A 17,787-nucleotide genomic window follows, 5' to 3' on the forward strand; every position below is an offset into this window, starting at 1 on the left:
ATAAGAGTGTCATTAAATCGTGAATTGCATGTACAATCTGTCTATGAAGTCTTTCATATCTCTATATCGTACCCCTTCTGTACCTGTTCTAACCAGTCGGAACCGTAGAACCATACCTTGTCCTAGTTTAGTATGTCATTTCCAAGTGTGGATGTCTTCATCTCAGTCTCAATAGACAATGCAATTCATCGGTCCTCCTCATCCTCTGCAACCCAATACGCTTCAACCTCAACGATGCACGTCCGCGCCGGGACCGTAACAGCAATGGGGAATCCACCATAGTCCGGATCGTCATTAGGCATAATCAAAAACTCTCCGCTGCGCGTCTCATCACCATTGAACACCCGCAGCGTCCGTAGCTCACCCTTCTCATCAACCTCTTTCTCAGCAGCCGCAAGAATTCCAGTAAACGTTGCTTCCGGGCGCACGCTCTTGAAGTGGACGTTGAAGCCGCGGCCCACGGCCAGGAACTTGGCGTCGCCGAGGTGAATAATCATACCGCCGCCGGGTCCAGGCTTGCCAAACACGAAAGCGCGCTCGACGATGACCTCAACGTCGCCAATCACTTTGGTCCACCTCTCGCCCTTGCCCGCCGTGTTGATCTCCTCGTCAAAGAAGAAGCCGAACCTATCCTCGGGCTTCGCGGCGAGCAGATACGGCGCCACCTGCGCGAGCAGCTTGAACTCGCGCCCGACGATCTCCGGGCCGGTATCGATGCCAAAGGGGCTCGCGCCGAGGGCGCCGTAGGTGCCGTAGGACAACCACACCCGCCGGGCACCGTTTTCGTCGCGGCGCTGCTCGGGGATGAAGAGCGGGTTGCCCTGGGCCGTGTAGTCTTTGCACACGGCCTCGTAGGTATGGAAGTAGAGGTCCGGCGCGAGGAAGTCGAGGGACTTTTCGGCGGTGAAGATTGTGTTGTGGCGCCAGATGTCGAGGACATGCGGGCAGGGTCCGCCGGAGGGGTATATGCCTGGTGCTGCGCCGCCGCCGACCACGATGGGGACGCCGCGGAGGTCGAGGTCTGCGGGGTCATCGAAGTTGAGCCAGGTGTTTGTGTAGAAGGGGATATCGTATTCTTTCTTTCCGGCGGCGGCGACGCGGCCGACGTAGGAGGAGATGTGGTAGGCCATGAAGGCTTCGTCTGCTGAAGGTCCGGGGCCGAAGACGGATGTCCACGAGTGCGAGCCCGAGGCAGGCGGGTCGGCGAAGCGGGCCTTGAATTTGGGGTGTAGGTCGGCTGATTTCTCGTTGAGGTGACGGAGGAGCGCCTCGGGTACGGGCGCGGCAAAGGCCTTGTCGGCGCGGCGGGAGCGGTCGCGGGAGTCGCCCAGAAGACCCGTCTCGTTCTCGACCTGGATCATGAGAACCGTGTTGTGCTCGGCGTCGACTTGGGCGAGGTGCTTGCACAGCGCAGCAAAGGCCCTCGAGTCCGCCGCGCAACCCTCCTCGCTGAGCGGCGTGACCATCTCAATGGTCCTCTTGACGCCTCCCTTCTCAAGGACCTGCACGCGAGGGAAGCGCTTAGTGTCTCGTTTTACCCAGTGCGGCGCGTACGTCGAGATGCCGTTCTTGTAGGTGCCGAACCACAGGAGTACGAGGTGCATATCGTGTTCCCGCGCACCGGCGAGCACAGCGTCGAGCTCGGAGAAGTTGAAGTTGCCCTCGGTGGGTTCAATGTCCTCCCATGTCACGGCGCCGAGGAGGGTGTTGATGTGGTTTGACTTCATGGCGGGCCAGACCTCGGACATGAAGCGGGCGGAGGAGAGGGAGGAATTGTGAAGCTCGGCGGAGAGCATGAGGAAGGGCTTGCCCTTCAGGTAGAGCTGGGTGTTGCCATTGGTGCGGCGAAGGTGAGGGAGTTGCATGGCGGGGGATTCTGATGCTGTCATGATGGGCTATTGAGAGAGAGTGTGTGTGGGTGTGTGTTATGTTTGAAGGCAGCTGTGAACGAGACAGCGTGAGATCAGGGAAGAGGTAGAAGGGAGAGGGCAGATAGCTGAAGACCACGGATTGGAAACGCTCGTCGCTCGTTGTCAGGTTGAAATAATGTCAGAATGATTTCGAGTCAACATTATCCCGAGGAGCTTTCTCTATCAACGAACCGCTTTTTGGAGGGTCTCTCGCCGGCGCCAGCTCCGCCTCGGAGAATCCGAAGATGACTTGCTGAATGGCTGTCCGGTGTGGGCTTCTATCTGCTTCCAGCAGTCGAAACGTCCGCCATTCGTCCGCTTCAAGGCGTTTGAATGGGGAAGAGGATCCATTACTGCCGCGGCATGTCAGACGGGAGTTTGCAGATCGCCTGATGGGCCGAGTTCGATCCCTTTAGATGGCTTCGGATATTCTTCGCAACTCGACTTACAGCTTCGGGTATGCCATATTCTGTTACTATTGTCCTATGTTTTAGTCCATGTCAAGGTGGGTTAACATTCAAGACTTAGGACCATTTCCCCGCTTCTGATGACGCATTTTAGTTGGAGAAATTGAAAGCTGGAAGAAGACTCTTTGATCCGAGTTCCAGGAACTAAACATGCGTTGACTTCGGAAATACTTCGCATCTGTTGAGGCTTTGGATCTCCTCAAACCCACAGTCTCCAGAAATAAAGTCTCCGCAACCCACAACCACACCGGATGGATTGTGGATGTGTGGAGTCACAACGTTCCGTTCGGGCTGCCGCCGAAGAGAGTTCCCGCCCACCATCACATCCTCCTGGGGAAAACATCATGGGACGTTTCGGTTCATGCATGAGGTAGTCGCACTAGTTTCGCGGGTTAAGTAAGTACTTTGGGTCATTTAACTTGTCTTTATTTCATTGCCTATTACTCTGCGGGCTCTCGATCCCAGGCAAGCCAGGCCAGCAGTCAATATCATCCAGCTTCCGCAGTAACTTTTCCAGCTTCAGCCTAGCGCCCTCACTCACCAGCGCGCCGTCGCCAACGTCCATCTGCTCCATGTACGCCGCCCCGCAGTCCCTTAGCTTCGGGATCAGGCTGTTGCCGTTCTGCTCAAGGACGTGCTGCGGCATGTGGTACAGGATCTCGAGCAGGTCGTCGACGATGCGCTGGTGCTCCGCCGCGCGCGTCTTGACCGTGGAACCGAACTTTTGCAGCAGATTGGAGCGGATGTTGAGGCTCGTGATGAAGAGGTTAGCGATTTGTGTGTCGTGACCTTCTGTTATGTGAGAGGGGCGGGACAGACCCCCGCGCCACCGTAGTTCGGGCGGAAAGTTGTCAATGATTGTTTGGATTTTGGCGAGCCAGTGCTTGAGAGCCTCTTCTTGGCCGCCGTAGAGGCTCATGGGGGCGGTTTGCGCCTCATGCCATATCAGGAAGAGGTCGCTTAGCTGGTTTAACCCCGGTACGTAGGAAGTTGTATCGCCGTGCCACGGCGGTAATTCCGCGTGGGACAGCTGTGGCCCTGTCTCGAGTTGCGAGTCTGTCAGGGGTAAAGGGCGCAGGTGGGCGCGGTTCTCTTGATGAGAGACGATACTTACGGACAGTCTGCCGAATATGTCCGCACTACTGTTCAGATGAAGGAAAACGTCAACCGAAGATTGTTCCTCATCTCGACTTTTCCAAGCTTGTGTTTGCGTTTGGGTGGGGGATAAAGACAGGGGTAATTGCATTCATTCATGGGGACAACGTACCAATACGCTGCAAAGATCAGCCAAAAGAGCCTCTTCAGCAGCTGCTGCTCGGACATATCCAGGTCCGCCATGCGGTAGTACGCAAGGAACCTCGCCCCCGCCGCCGCCTCGGACATACCATGGAACGACCCCATGTCCCCCAGCCCGTCCTCGTTCATCGAGCTGGCCGACGTGCCGATATTGTACATTGCGACGCACCAGTCCAGCGAGTAGACGGGCTTCCGAAGGCCATGGTCGAGCAGGTGCTGCTCCTCTATGAAGTCCAGGCACCGCTCGACCGTGACGGGGCTGTAGTCGGCCCTCCGCAGCGTCGCTACCGTCGCGGCGCAGACGCTCACGACGAGAGCGCAATAGGTGCGGTCGGTGTTTGCATCGCCGGCTTTGAGGCGGTGCAGGAAGCGACGCCGGTGGAGGACCGGGGCGAGGGCGTGAACTTTCTCGAACCAGTCGTGGAGCATCCGCTGGACGAGGTCTTCGGGGGCGAAGAGGGCGAGACGGTTGCTGTGGTGGGATCCCGTGGTGTTGTTAGGACTCGGCGCGCCTGCGATGATGGCGCGCAGGTCTGTTGCTGAGTGAGGCGTGGCAGTTGTGTGAGGGTGAGGGTGAGAGTGAGAGTGAGACTGGGGTGTCTGAGTGTGGGTCGAGGATGTGGCGGCGGGTGAGGTTTGGTAGGCGAGGCCTACGTCTGGTGAGGTGATGTCTGATACTGAAGGACTCCTCTGGCTGGCAGCCGATACGGTAGCATTTACTTGCTGTTGCTCGTGTTGTTGCTGCCGATGTTGCTGTGCGTGTCTGTCATGGTTGGTTAGTATGTGAGCTGTCGGCTGGATAGCATCATCCCATGATGAGATGAGATGCAGGGCCGGGGCTTGGACGGACTTGTTTGGTGGTCCCCTCCTCCTCCGCGGCCGTTCATGAGTGCATTGTATGTCGAGGAATGTACAGCCTTGGCATCGACCCTCTCCCGAGCCGTAGAGACACTGCCGGTCCAGTCAGTTCAACAGAGCCTGGGGTGAGATGGTTGAACTTCGGGACGAAAGAAATATGGGATAGAATTGACCAATGTCGTCCACGGTCAGATGTTTACAAAAGTCTCTGTACGAGGTACCCAACGATGAAAACTAGTCATCATGGGTAGAGGTCTCGTGAGACATCAAGGGCTAGACTTTCGTGCTGCTCACTCTGACTTTGCGGGACCGACATGCGTCGCAGGCGTTCTGATTCCTGATAATCTTGGCCCTCGGCCGCCCACTGGCTGGTGAGGCGGGAGACGTCGAAAGTGGGGAGTGAGCCCCGTTTCCGTCCGGTGGTGGCCCAGTTGCTTGATCGATCTCCATGATGTGTGGCTTGGGTGGTTGGTTGGTAGACGGCAGTAGTCTTTGTCAGACCGTATCAAAAGACCCGAGCCCGCTCACACTGATGAGCACCAGATTAGATCGGATCAGACAAGCTGCTGCCACTCATCAAACCTGCACAGCTGTGGGTTGTGTTCGATTCCCCGGATAAACCTCTCAGAATCCGGGGAGGGAGCAGATGATCCAATGGTGGAGAACACAGCTTTCAGCTCTTTGCCTGTTTAGGTGGCGTTTGGGAACATGAAGCTTCCAAGCTGACGATATGGTAGGCTGGAGTGCGGAGAGGATGGATCAACGTCCGTCAAAACGTGGCGGCATGGGTCATGATTGTCCGGCGATATTCCCGCGTTTGTTCTGCCCAGAAGGAGACCCAAAGAAACAAAGATGTTGGAGACTTGGAGTAGTATGGGGAAGGGAAAGTGTGAGAGAGGCAACGGTCGGGGGGAGGGCAGAGGGACATCCGAGGAGAATCGTCGGGAGTTGTGTATTTTGAACCTTCTTGCAGGGCTCTCTGCGTCGCAGAAACGTCGGATTTACTCCTTCTCTCTGCTCCTCTCTGCTCCTCTTTGCTCTCGTTAGCCTCCATGTGCTCGGGAGAAACTTGCAGGGAAAAGCCCCGCACTGGGGCGTTACGAATCGAGTCAGGCCCAGACTCTGAAGGGCATAGCTCCAGACCTTCCAGGAACTCTAACATTCCCTGCTTCCTCATGCTCTTTGCTGGTATTCGTACGAAAGATAGCAAGTACACTGTGATTTTGTTCTGCAAATGCTTGTCGCTCGCTGGGTAGGAAGTCCAATTCTGTCATTTGGTTGGTTGGTTGAGGTTACCTTTTCCCCCGGACAATCCATTCTTCAGTCATTTTCATGGGGCTAGCCCATCCGGACCGCTGGGTTGGAGGAACTTGAACGAATTTCTCGTCCCTGACTAACTAATTGACCACGCCATGCCTACCTAACCTTACTCCCAGGATGTGCCACAGACCAGACCTTGACATGAACAGGCGGCGAGCAGCTTTCCCCGGAACCTAAATGTGGAGAAATAATATTGGATCTTGTACTTCCTGCTCTCTTTTCTTCGTCCAGTCTTTTCCCTGAGATTCCCGCAATCCACCCCCACGGGGACTTGTCGCTCCAATGAACATCTAGTGTCTCGTGCTCCTACTTCTCGGTACTGGCAAAAACTTGGATACCCGCTTTCTCTCAGTGACGCCTCATAGGGAGAGGAGTAGCCCATCTTGTTGAATTGTGTGGCCTGTTTGCTCGGCCGCTTTCGAGCCGTCATCGGATACAGCACCCTCGGTCTTCGCCTCGGGGGTGGGCTGTTCAGTTCGAAAGCGGGAAAGGGCCACGGCACGGTTGGTGGGCGTTGAGCAATATCGAGATGCCATTCACCCAGAACCATCTACTGATTTATTATAAGTACACTTGCCCCGGTCCCATTACCCAAGAATCATAAGATGCAGCAAGCCGGCATCTCGGTAGCGAACACCAGGCCCTTCAACTCTTCTTTTCCGAGTGTTGCATTCCCTTTTTGACTCATATTATACCCAAATCGCAACGAAGTCATGGATCTGAAGCAGAAGGAAAGTCACGGCGTTGACCACGTCGACGTTGCGGCTATGGACGATCCGCATCTACAGCCACCCGAAGCATCGACGCTGCCGTGGTTTAAGCAGACAGAGCTGAGGAAACTTTACTTCATGATGGTCTTCCTCTTCCTGGGCTCTACGACACTAGGCTACGACGGAAGCTTGTTGAACGGACTTCAGACCATGCAGTCATGGCAGACCTGTAAGACGAATGTGATGATTGTGGCATGTTGTGATTACGCATGTCACAATCTTCAAACGATATCTATGTCTCCAACGTCTGTGTACTGACGAACTTTCGTATAGTCTTCGACCACCCCTCAGGAAGTCGACTCGGAATCTTCGGTGCCATGCCAGGCTTTGGCGGTCTCTTCGTCCTCCTCTTCGCACCCTACATCGCCGACGGCCTCGGCCGAAAATGGGGCACCGCCATCGGCTGCCTCCTCGTCATTTTTGGTGCGCTACTGCAGTCTTTCCCCTTTGGATCTGGCAGGGACGCCATGTACCTCATCGGTCGCTTCATCATGGGCGCGGGATCCAATATTTCAAACGGCACTTGTCCCCTGCTCATCACCGAAGTGGCACACCCTCAGCATCGCGGCAAGGTCACGACTCTCTACAACACGCTCTGGTACTTGGGTAGTATCATTGCGGCCTGGTCTTGTATGTCCCCAGTTCCCTGGAACCCGAATCATGGCATCTTACTAATGATTGGTGTGAAATAGGCTTCGGAACGCTCACAAAACAAGCCGGCGATCTACAGTGGCGACTACCTACCGGATTGCAGTGCATGATGCCGGGCATCCAATTGATGGCTATCTGGTTCCTCCCCGAGAGCCCAAGATGGTTGATCAGCAAGGGCAAGGAGGCCGAGGCGAAGAAGGTTCTCATCAAGTACCATGGCAACAATAATGAAAACGACGAATTCGCGCATTGGGAGTTTGCCGAGATCACTAGTACTCTTCGGCTTGAGAAGGAGGCTTCGGCACAAAGCGGCTGGATGGAACTCGTGCGAACTCCAGGAAATCGCAAGCGTTGCGGGCTCATTATTGCGACTGCCATCTTTTCCCAGTGCAGTGGTAACGGTTTGGTGTCATACTATGTAAGTTTTTGGTATTCCAAAGCAGCCCGCAGATGCTCTCAGAGTTGTGAACTCTGAGAATACAGGTTGAGGAACATTGCGTCTAATCAAAATTGTGCAGCTTGCCGTTATTCTGGGAACTATTGGCATCAAAGAGTGAGTTTTACGTTCTCTGCAATGGTTGCGGTCAATGAAGTATCTAACGAAGGTTCTCAGCTCCATCACACAATCCTACATCAACGGTGGCCTGACTATCTGGTGCTGGCTTGTCTCGCTCACGGCCGCCTTTTTCGTCGACCGAATCGGACGCCGAGTACTCTTCCTCTTCGCCGGCGTCGGCATGCTCATTTCATTCTCCATCTGGACGGCTTGTAGCGCAGTGTACGCCCAAACCCAGTCTTCATCGGCCGGCATCGCCGTTGTGGCTATGATCTTCGTCTTCTACGGTGTCGCGGGAGCCGCGTGGCCCGGCCTGACCGTCTCCTACACCGTCGAGATCCTGCCGTACAATATTCGCGCCAAAGGCCTCACCTTGTGTTTCTGCTTCACTGCACTGAGTGGTGTCTTTAACCAATGGGTCAACCCCTTGGGGCTTGAGCAGCTGGAGTGGCATTTTTACTTCGTTTACATCGCTATGTAAGTGCCCTTGCTGGATGATGCTGTCCTGAATAGAAACTGACGAAGCGGTATCCACAGTCTGGTAATTGAGTGCCTGGTCATATACTTCTTCTTCGTGGAGACAAGGGGTCCTACATTGGAAGAAATTTCCATGCTCTTCGACGGCAAAGATTCTGCGGCTGGAGTCGCGAGGGTTCACGCTCAGGCAAAGGTTGAGGAGGTTGAGAAGAGAGAGAGCGCATAAGCATAGCACATTGATATAGCAAGGAAGAACAAGCAGCATTAGTACAAGCCAACACTAATATTGGGGCACGATCTGCTGCTATGACTTATAGGAGATTCGTAACCTGGTTACGCCCCTAGCTTACCGGGAATTCATGTGAACGGCACATCCCACAGGCCTCTTATCCAATTTGAGCTTTCCACATCGTTCCAATTGGCCCCATTCTCTACAAGGTTTAAGTTGATGTGGAGGCATGTGATAGCGATCCTACTCTGACCACTCACGCGCTACTGCTTGGACCTACTCAGTAATGGAAGCCTCGAGGAAGTATGCGTGGGGGTGTTGTAGTTTTCTAAGGCTAGGTAGTCTGCAGCATCTTAGTTGTTAATCGATGACTAGACCGACACAATGCCACCTTAGATCTTGAAGCTGTACCTGACGATCTTTGCGATGGCTGAGATACACTCCACTTTTGAGCAGGTGTCTCACGTCAGGTTGGCTTCGAGTATCTTGACGTGCGAAAGCCATCATAGACCACTGCCCAGCGACGCTGACACCAATGGTTTGGCTGGGTGCGGACACATAGAATGTGTTCATCCATGAACATGTGATAGCCATGATATTGCCATCCACTCTCAGAAATCTCGGTCTCCATACCCTGGCATACGTTGCGTAAGGAAACTACGAGTATTGAAGACCGCAGGATTTTTACCAACCGAGAACCTGAATGGTCGAAGTCTCATACGCAACCCTTTGTACTATATTACTTACCTGCTTACCTATAGGCAGGTAAATCGCGGGCAGGTGCTCTGCTCATTTCCCGTATTACACATATCGTCCTTTGTTGCAGCCACGTGCAGATTATGCTCACATATGCTCTCGGTTTCTTCATTACCGGTGATATATAACGCACTATTGGAGGGAATTGTTTTGCCTGGTCAATCTTGGCACCGATGTAGTGGTCAGGCTCCCCAGTAAGTATCCTTGGTGGCCTGATGGAAGACTTCGCGATGCTGAAAGGTTGGGGCAAAGACAAGCCAGTGCAGATGAGACTTGGCTCGCAGCCTGCCAAGTATTCTTCTACTGTCTCTAGTGGTGGCAATGAGAGACGCGAGTACCTGTGCCACTTAGAACGCATGGCGTACATGGCTTGGCAAGCAACCATCACGACGCCACATTCTCCAACTTTTGTCTATAACTCTTATCACGTTTTGACTTATTCCTAGATGATAAGCCTCTTCCATCAGTCTCGCCAGGTCTATTGACTGAGAATACGTCATCCCAATAATCCTATGTTGGGGTTGTCGTGCGAATACTCTTCTTTCGTAAAGAAAATGAAGAACGTTGCTTCCAGACGAGGCCCTGAAGATACGATAGACAACTCTTGCGACTGGCACTGAGGCCCTACTTATTGACCAATAATGTCTGATGCAAGTTAGCAATTTATTGCTGGTCACAGCTGGATTCTCCAGATCATCATCTCCAGATTATGATCTCCAGATTATCATCTCCGCCCCCGCACCCCCAACGACGTCAATCTTTGTTTCCCCGCAAGATCGTCAGCCTCGCCTGAAGGCATCCAGACTTCGACCCATGAAGCCAAGCTTTTCTTTTCCTGGGGAAAATCCCACCTCTCTCGATTCCCCAATAATAATGAGCGGGGTGCGGGTCCGGGGTCGCGCCGGCCAGCTGGGACATCAGCTTGGCGTTCACCAGACCGCTCAAGCGTGGGCATCTCAACAAACGCCAAGCTTTGCCAAGGGGCTTGTAAGCCCATCCTCGAGCATTGATTCATGGGAATTTTGACCTTCAATCCTCCGTTACATCCTCTCCTACATGTTCCCTTTCCCATGAGGTTTTTGACGATCTAGTAGGGTAGCACCAATGACGGGGTTGGATGTGAGCTCTTGGAGCTATGTCATCCATCAACCACGCAACTCGGAGAGCTCTGAGAGGTTTGGACTGAAAGGTGAAAGATGTGGAAAAATTAGGTATAAAAGAAGCGCAACGATCTGCAAGAGGCTCGGGTTACATTGAATGGTGAAGATTGTTCTCTCAGGTTCTTGATTGATCGCAGAAAGTCCGAGGCCTTTGACGCTCTCAACGCGACCTGATATTTTCACCGAGATCGTTGCATACCGCAGTCACCATGAAGGTCAACAGCGCATCAGCTTTCTCTCTTCTGCTTGCTCTGGCCCAATGCGCTGCCATTGAGCGTCGCCAGCAAGGCGATGGCCCAGGCGGATCCGCAGATGCGACGCAAGGCGACCTTGGTGAACGGCCACCGCCACGGTTCCCGTTTCCTGTCACCAAGTTCCCGGTTCCGAACGAGACTGTTGTCCTTAAGGAAGCCATGTACATCCTTCCTGGGCAGGTCTTCGACGGAGGCATGAAGCGTTACGAGCGTGTTGAAGGCAGCTGCAATGAACAAGCTGGTATGTTTGACCCCGGTGTGATTCTGCTATGATCCAAGAACCTATACTAACTCTGTCCATCATTGCAGAGGGAACGGATGCCGACGCGGTCTTCAATCTTCTCCCTGGCTCGACAATCCGCAACGTCATTATTGGCAAACACCAGGCTGAGGGAATCCATGCATTGGGCGATGCATGGGTTGAGAATGGTGGGACAGTGTTCTGTTTTAGAAGTGCCAAGCTGATTGTGTGACAGTGTGGTGGGAGGATGTTTGTGAGGACGCCCTCACCTCGAAGGGCTTGAACACTCAACTGAGAGTGATTGGTGGCGGCGCTCGCAATGCCACTGACAAGGTCGGCCTTTCTCTCTGCGCCATGGCCAGTAAGAAGATTGCTGACCTTTCTGGAAGATATTCCAAGACAACTCGCTTGGCGGGAAGTACAACATCACTGGCTTCTATGCTGATGGATTCGGAGTTCGTCAAATCTCTCTCTATGCTCACCATGATTAGAAATCCCACTAATGTTATATCTCAGACTTTCTACCAATCTTGCGGTAATTGCCTGAACCAGTCAAAGCGGAATGCAACCATTCAGAACGTTATCGCAGTCAATGGCAACAGGATGGGCATCGTGAGTACCCAATCATTATGCCTGGGTCTTTGACATGCGGCTGATATCCTGTCCTCAACAGATTAACCCTAACTACGGCGACGAGATTCGCATCAAGAACACTCAGCTGAAAGACTTGAAGGTGATGGTCGACAAAGAGATCGCAAACAACATGCAAACTGTTCCAATCACGGTTGGCACCGGCCCAGATCAGAAGTACGCCCTGTACAACGAGACGAGAGACGCTATCACCGAGTGGGAGGGAACTGTGGAGAACGCATACGAGCCCGAGGAGCCATATGAGTGGCTTGAGGCTTACTGGCCGGATGGATTCAACTGATTGCCTCAGATGCGACATGGCTTTAAGGCCGACTGCGATGTGGTGCTGAAGGCATGACACTGTTGACCAATATCATTACTAATTTCCCCAAACAAATCGATAAACAACATTAAGAAGATGAGCTTTTCAGATCTATCATTTGATTACGTTAGATGTGGCTGTCGGAGTTCCTCGACCCTCTCTGGGGACCGAATCTCGTTGCCGGGACCCGGAAGCCCGACTGCCCCGGCCCCGAGTGACCCACTGAATCCGATACCCACCTCGCCGGCACGGCCCTCGGGCTATCGCGACATCGATGGAGTTGGATGTCATACGAAGCCAACAGAGAACAGGAGAAGATGGAAAAGGTCTCAGTTGGCTCTTATCATTGTGCCTTGTCATGCAATCATTCTCAATAGAACCTAGTCTGTCGGGGAGATGGTCATTCAACCACCTTTCATGCGTGCCGACTTCCGGTGCAATCCGGAAACCATACATGTTCTCCCCTGCAACCACGTTGTTGGTCTTTGTGACCCCCCAAATGTCAAAAATCGATTGTTCCTTGCGGACACCGAGATCAGTCCGGATGGGTATTGAGTTGGCGCGTCACATCCAAGCCCTGCTAGCCTCCCTTGCTCTCGGGACAACACGCTACTGTATCGCAATGTCTTACTCGGCCGCGAGCCTTCAAAGTAGCCCGCGTCAATGGTCGCATCGGTGCATGTCCCCGCGTCAGTCTCATGCAGGTCGCACCCGTTGGCCTCGCTTACCGTCAACGGCGAAGGAGACTGAGCAACGACGCATCTTGATTCTTGAAGCTGTGCTGGCCGCATGGAGCGAGACTGCAGCTGAGAATTTGGAAGGCAAACGAATTTGCAATAAATCCCTGCTGAGTTGTAATTGTCGGAGGAGGCGCAGTAATCAACGGGTAGCTGCGTGCAGGAGCTGAGCGTGGCACCATGCAAAACCAACAGAGTTGTTCGTTCGAAACCGTCAAACGGTTCGTCCCAGAGGACTTCGTTCTCCACTATTGAAAACGGCGTTTGGCATCATTGGCTACATTCCAGAGAAACCTCTGTTGGTCGGATAAAGGCCAAAAGTCTAGAGCTAAAACGCATCAAAGCTGGCAGGGCTCGTATTGACAGCAGCCGTGACAAGTCTCGGCTTCGGACAGACTCAGCTCCAAGGGGGGGTAGAAAGTTGATCATTTTCTTTTTTGGGGTGATGATGCACAAAGTGTTCGTCCACGGGACCGGTTGCATCTCTTTGCACCAACAGGCCTTGGCAATCTGCCCTGGCAAACAGTCCAACCAGCCAACCTAAGACATGGCCCACGCCGTCATAATTAGGACCGCAAGGGATATAGCTACCAATGCTTTCCCACCCTTTCCCTCCCGCGTTGTTCGTCACCGTCCCAGCCATTCTTTTTCTCCGTGGCAAGTGAGAGCCGAATTGTTGCCCCTCACGAACTTCTCTCCTCACGACAAGAGCACATCCGCGAAAGTCTACCGGTGGACTGCGACGACAACGAAGGAAATCTTGTTGACGGGGGAGGAATGTGGGACAGGAAAACATCATGAGCTCGTCAAATCCCTACATCAGCAATGGTACATGCTACCACGGACCAGGAGACGAGGTGGGAGAATGGTTTCCGTGTGGAAATGCAGACCTTGGGTACAAGACTTGTTGCCAGGGCGGCGACATGTGCTTGTCAAGCCACGCTTGCTACAATGGTCGGTTCGGAATCACATATCTCGCGGGCTGTAGCGACCCAGACTATCGAGACGCGAGTTGTCCGGATAAAGGAGCCATGAGTGGTAAGTCGAAGTCGCCATGATGAGAGAGATGTATCCATGGGCATGAGACTAACTATTCGATATCAAGATCAACCATGGGCAGGTCTAGTCTACTGCAACGGCACTTCAGAACAATGGGTGGCTTGCGAACAATCGGCGAAGCCCACGACTTTGACATCAGCAGACGTGTGCTGGTGCCCACAAACATCCCGAACCGTCGCCTTCACCGATTCCTCGATCCTCCAAAACGTTGTACAGCTTCCGACCTCACTTGGAGGAAGCGTCATCTGGCAGCCTGGCTATGTCCCGATTCTTACACAGCCCAATACAACCCCGAATCCAACTTCACCTGCCCCGACGACCGCTCAAGCTCAGCCTCCCACAACTACAGCATCAAGCACAACGTCACAGCCGACTGCGACACAAACCTCTTCATCAGACGATACGGCGGGTCTGACGACAACTACCAAAGTCGGACTCGGCGTTGGTATCGCGGGAGGGTGCCTGGTCCTCATGGCTGCTTTGATATACATATGGTACTCCAGAAGGAAATTGCGACAAACGGGGGCGGCAGAGATGGGTAATGCGACTGAAAAGGGAAATGGGTACGAAGGCGGTATGGCCAAGCCATATGAAGCGAATTCGGCGCGGCCAGAGTCCGAAGCAACCGAGTTAGACGGCACCTCCCGGCCCTTCAAATTCGAACCAGCGGGCTTTGGATACAGGGGCAGTCCAAAATTGGAACTAGATAAAGGATGGGCACAATCGCCGAAGACTCCAGTGGCAGAGTTGCCTGGATAGGGCTGGGATGGAAAGTGCTTGGATATACCAGAATAGATTAAATAGGATTGTTAAGAAACAGGTATCGTTTGGGTATCCACCGCGTCATTCTAGTTCTCGGTCGATCCGGCAGGTCGCTTAGTCTCGCCCTCTGTGGCCGAGCCGGATGATTCTTGGACATTCAGCATCGTAGCGGCGGGGTTGTTGGTCTCTGAGACGTGGTTCGCCATGCCGTACCAACAAACCACGCAGATGCCCAGAACGCCTGAGATGATGCTGAAAACAAACGCGACAATTCCCTTGGTCGTGAATCTGAAATCCTGTTAGAGGTACATCTAGGCCGTGAGGGGTTTGATACTTACCCAGCCGGGAGCGGATCGGGAGGTGCGTTCTGGCCGCTGAGGTCCAGAAGGTTCTTGGTGTTGCCGGCAGCGTTACCTGCAACGGGCACGTTTCCAGCTGCACAAACATCGAGATGGTTCTGCGGCAGAGTCAGGGACTTTTGGATCTCCAGCGGTGCCTCAACAAAGGTCGCCAGCAACCCCGAGGTAACATGCCACTCGATGTGGCAATGGAACAGCCAGATGCCTAGATGAAAAGAAGATTGGTATAAATCCCAGTTTTAACCATATCGCAAGGACATACCTGGGTTGTCTGCCTTGAAGCGGAGGACGATGTTTCCATCGGGCCAGAGGACGAGAGTGTCGCGGCGCATAGGGACGGCGGGGAAGTCACTCTCAGTCATGTTTGAGTCTGCAAAAGTACCGCTCTCTTCTTCACCACGGTACAGAGACTGGAAGTGATGCCCGTGAAGATGAAACGGGTGGCGACCGGAATCCAGGTTGTTGACCACGATTTGAACGATCTGGTCCTTCTTCAGAACAAAGCTGTGGGTGTAGTCGCCGTAGACTTCGGCATTTTCCGCATCGGCACCGGTTGTAAGTGCAGTGTACAATGACGGAACCACTGGTGCCTTGTAACTAATGTTGTTGAAGAACGCATAGTTGGCACCATCACCCAAGTTGTCCATGATGACGTTGAGCTCAACGGTCTGGTCTGGCTCTCCGAAACGAGCTAACTCGTCGTGTGGTACCAGCGTCATGTCGTCAAAAGGATTGAGCTCATCGATCAATGCTGGCCCCGGAAGTGAGTTGCTCTCATTGTACACTAACCACCCTGTGACGTTCCAGTTCAGATCATCGGGCAAAGTGTCGAACAATGTCTGGAGGTGAAAATATCGACATTAGCATTTGAGATGGTTTCTTCACGAACGGCCCTATTTGTCTGCATCATTCTGGAAGATTCAAGCTTACCGTGTCCATGCTACTGACGATGGCGAAGTTCTCGGCCGTGGAGTTCTTGGTTGTGAGAAGGAAGCTGCAGCGCTGGGCGACGGACAGGTAGATCATCTCAGCAGTCGCCTGTTGTGTGTAGACACCGTCAACTTCGACGATAGACATGTTGTGCCCCTCAAACCAGAGATATTGTCCTGCAAAAGCACCAATGTTGATGACGCGCATCAAATAGGTCTTGCCTGGCTGGATCGAGATGGTGAGGTTCTGCGTCTCATTCATCAACGCTGCCATTGGCACAGGCTCCGCGCCGGTGGGGTTCGTCTTGCTCATGAACGGCGGGATGAGGTTCTGCATCTGCTCATGGTACCAATCTGAAAGCGTCAAGACGATTTCCTCGTCGTAATCCCCGGCATAAGGATTGTCCGGATCATGGATGATGAGACTGCCGCGGAGTCCGTCTGGGTACTGGGACATGGTGTGCGAGTGATACCAGTATGTGCCCGGTTGGGTGATCTGGATCACCGTGAAGATTGGCATTAGTAAACACTCCGTTGCTAGAGTTCGTAGCCATGCGAACTATAACGTTATAAGGTGTGACTACTCACGGTGAAGTTGTAGAGGAATGATGAGCCCGGCGGGATGGGGCATTGCGACACCTGGGCCGGACCATCCATGTGCGTGGTCCCGTTCATGAACAGCCCGTGAAAGTGCAGCGAAGTGGACTGGTTGCCCAAGTCGTTGTGCACGTTGATCACAATATTGTCGCCAATGTTGGCCTCAATCTGGGGAATGGGCCAATTTCCATTGATGCCAATGACGGGGCGGTCGAAAGCACCGTCCGGGTTGGCAGTGACCCAGCCGACAGTGAAGTCGTAGTTGACTGTCGCTGCAGCAGCGAGCCGCGAGGCCAGGCACGCGAGCGCGAGAGACAGAGTCTTGACCATGGCGACCTCAGTTCACTCTATGGTCCAGTGAAGATGGTCGATGGCGTGTCTTCCGTAGGCTGTCTCGAATGACAGAAGTAGCCGCGATGGGAATTGGCGAGGAGTGCGATGTCCTGGCTGGCTGCCGATGAGAGGAAGACGAGAACTTATCTCTGGCTCTTCGACAGGAAACGAGGTGGGTGGCACCCTACTGCAAGGGAAAGAAGGGAAGATAGGAGGAGCAACCGTTGCCGCCGATATCAGTCTTCGATCCTCTCAAGTTGAACGGGTTGGAGTGTCGGGCGACATATCGGAGTCATCTGATTTTTCTTCCCTCCCGGAGGCTGGCCGACTCTAGACGAACAGGGTCTCTCAGAGGCAACGTTTCCGGGACGCCACTTTCCATGGAAGTAAAGCCAAATCCATGCCGGCACAAAAATCACTCAATTATCTTATCCATCTGATCAGCAAGCACCGGGGTTAGACTAGTAGGGCAGAAATGCTTAGCACCGGGAGACCCTTCGGGGCCTCCTCCACCCGTCGCCCCCCACCATCACACGACCGGCCTGCGTTTGTGGAGACATCTTCGGTTCGAGCTTGCATTTAGATCCATCTTGTAGCGGTACGGTCGAGATACATTCAACGACATGGCTACCAGGATTGTGTTTGAGCGCCGCTGTGTTGGATGTAGAAGCAATTTTAACAGCGTAGTACGAGTGTTACGACTCACGTTGAGCGCCAATGATCATCGCAAGTGTTTGGAGGAGAAAATACCTGATAGGACTAGCCGAGAAACACCCGCTCTTCTCGATCTGTTTCCTGCCCAGCTCGGACCTGGTAATCCAATCTAATCGTTCCATCAACCACCCCTGAGGTGATGGGAGGAGAATCAGCACACCTCCAAGATCCGCAGAGTTTTACAATATCGACCTCCCATGTATTGGTGGGTTCATCTGGACTCTTTGCCCTCCGATGATTGCCGTGTCGACATACCTAGACCCCTCCGATTCCGAGCTCGGCTTGGAGAAGCACCAGACTCGATCCGATAGGCACGACTACTCCCCTTCGATCAGCAAGCCAGATTGATAAAGACTTTCATCGCCTCATCGATCTCGGCTAAGAGACCTCCCACCTTCGC

At 53.5% G+C, this 17,787-nt stretch overlaps 7 protein-coding genes across 7 annotated transcripts; 4 read left to right on the forward strand and 3 right to left on the reverse strand.

Annotated features, from left to right (window-relative positions):
• Positions 1 to 185: 185 nt before the first annotated feature.
• Positions 186 to 1,889, reverse strand: CABS01_02708 (glycoside hydrolase; the record flags this gene model as incomplete). Its single annotated transcript, XM_060536086.1, has 1 exon — positions 186 to 1,889. The coding sequence occupies one exon, from the start codon at positions 1,887 to 1,889 to the stop codon at positions 186 to 188; it is 1,704 nt and encodes a 567-aa protein (XP_060393998.1).
• A 918-nt stretch (positions 1,890 to 2,807) lies between these two features.
• CABS01_02709 (uncharacterized protein) lies at positions 2,808 to 4,981 on the reverse strand (the record flags this gene model as incomplete). The annotated part of the gene is made up of 4 exons (XM_060536087.1): positions 2,808 to 3,519; positions 3,645 to 4,436; positions 4,524 to 4,624; positions 4,826 to 4,981. The coding sequence occupies 4 exons, from the start codon at positions 4,979 to 4,981 to the stop codon at positions 2,808 to 2,810; spliced, it is 1,761 nt and encodes a 586-aa protein (XP_060393999.1).
• A 1,583-nt stretch (positions 4,982 to 6,564) lies between these two features.
• CABS01_02710 (uncharacterized protein) lies at positions 6,565 to 8,531 on the forward strand (the record flags this gene model as incomplete). The annotated part of the gene is made up of 6 exons (XM_060536088.1): positions 6,565 to 6,790; positions 6,895 to 7,251; positions 7,314 to 7,690; positions 7,791 to 7,825; positions 7,886 to 8,305; positions 8,366 to 8,531. The coding sequence occupies 6 exons, from the start codon at positions 6,565 to 6,567 to the stop codon at positions 8,529 to 8,531; spliced, it is 1,581 nt and encodes a 526-aa protein (XP_060394000.1).
• A 2,128-nt stretch (positions 8,532 to 10,659) lies between these two features.
• Positions 10,660 to 11,876, forward strand: CABS01_02711 (polysaccharide lyase family 3; the record flags this gene model as incomplete). The annotated part of the gene is made up of 4 exons (XM_060536089.1): positions 10,660 to 10,945; positions 11,014 to 11,133; positions 11,181 to 11,557; positions 11,619 to 11,876. 4 exons carry the CDS (start codon positions 10,660 to 10,662, stop codon positions 11,874 to 11,876), a joined length of 1,041 nt encoding a protein of 346 aa, XP_060394001.1.
• Positions 11,877 to 12,171: 295 nt separating this feature from the next.
• On the forward strand, positions 12,172 to 12,804 carry CABS01_02712 (uncharacterized protein; the record flags this gene model as incomplete). The annotated part of the gene is made up of 1 exon (XM_060536090.1): positions 12,172 to 12,804. One exon carries the CDS (start codon positions 12,172 to 12,174, stop codon positions 12,802 to 12,804), a length of 633 nt encoding a protein of 210 aa, XP_060394002.1.
• A 627-nt stretch (positions 12,805 to 13,431) lies between these two features.
• Positions 13,432 to 14,452, forward strand: CABS01_02713 (uncharacterized protein; the record flags this gene model as incomplete). Its single annotated transcript, XM_060536091.1, has 2 exons — positions 13,432 to 13,672; positions 13,740 to 14,452. 2 exons carry the CDS (start codon positions 13,432 to 13,434, stop codon positions 14,450 to 14,452), a joined length of 954 nt encoding a protein of 317 aa, XP_060394003.1.
• An 89-nt stretch (positions 14,453 to 14,541) lies between these two features.
• CABS01_02714 (multicopper oxidase) lies at positions 14,542 to 16,670 on the reverse strand (the record flags this gene model as incomplete). Its single annotated transcript, XM_060536092.1, has 5 exons — positions 14,542 to 14,743; positions 14,794 to 15,019; positions 15,077 to 15,653; positions 15,745 to 16,239; positions 16,332 to 16,670. 5 exons carry the CDS (start codon positions 16,668 to 16,670, stop codon positions 14,542 to 14,544), a joined length of 1,839 nt encoding a protein of 612 aa, XP_060394004.1.
• Between the last annotated feature and the right edge of the window lie 1,117 nt (positions 16,671 to 17,787).

The sequence above is a fragment of the Colletotrichum abscissum genome (assembly GCF_030869225.1).
Source record: "Colletotrichum abscissum strain IMI 504890 chromosome Unknown Scaffold_5.1, whole genome shotgun sequence".
Taxonomy (NCBI): domain Eukaryota; kingdom Fungi; phylum Ascomycota; class Sordariomycetes; order Glomerellales; family Glomerellaceae; genus Colletotrichum; species Colletotrichum abscissum.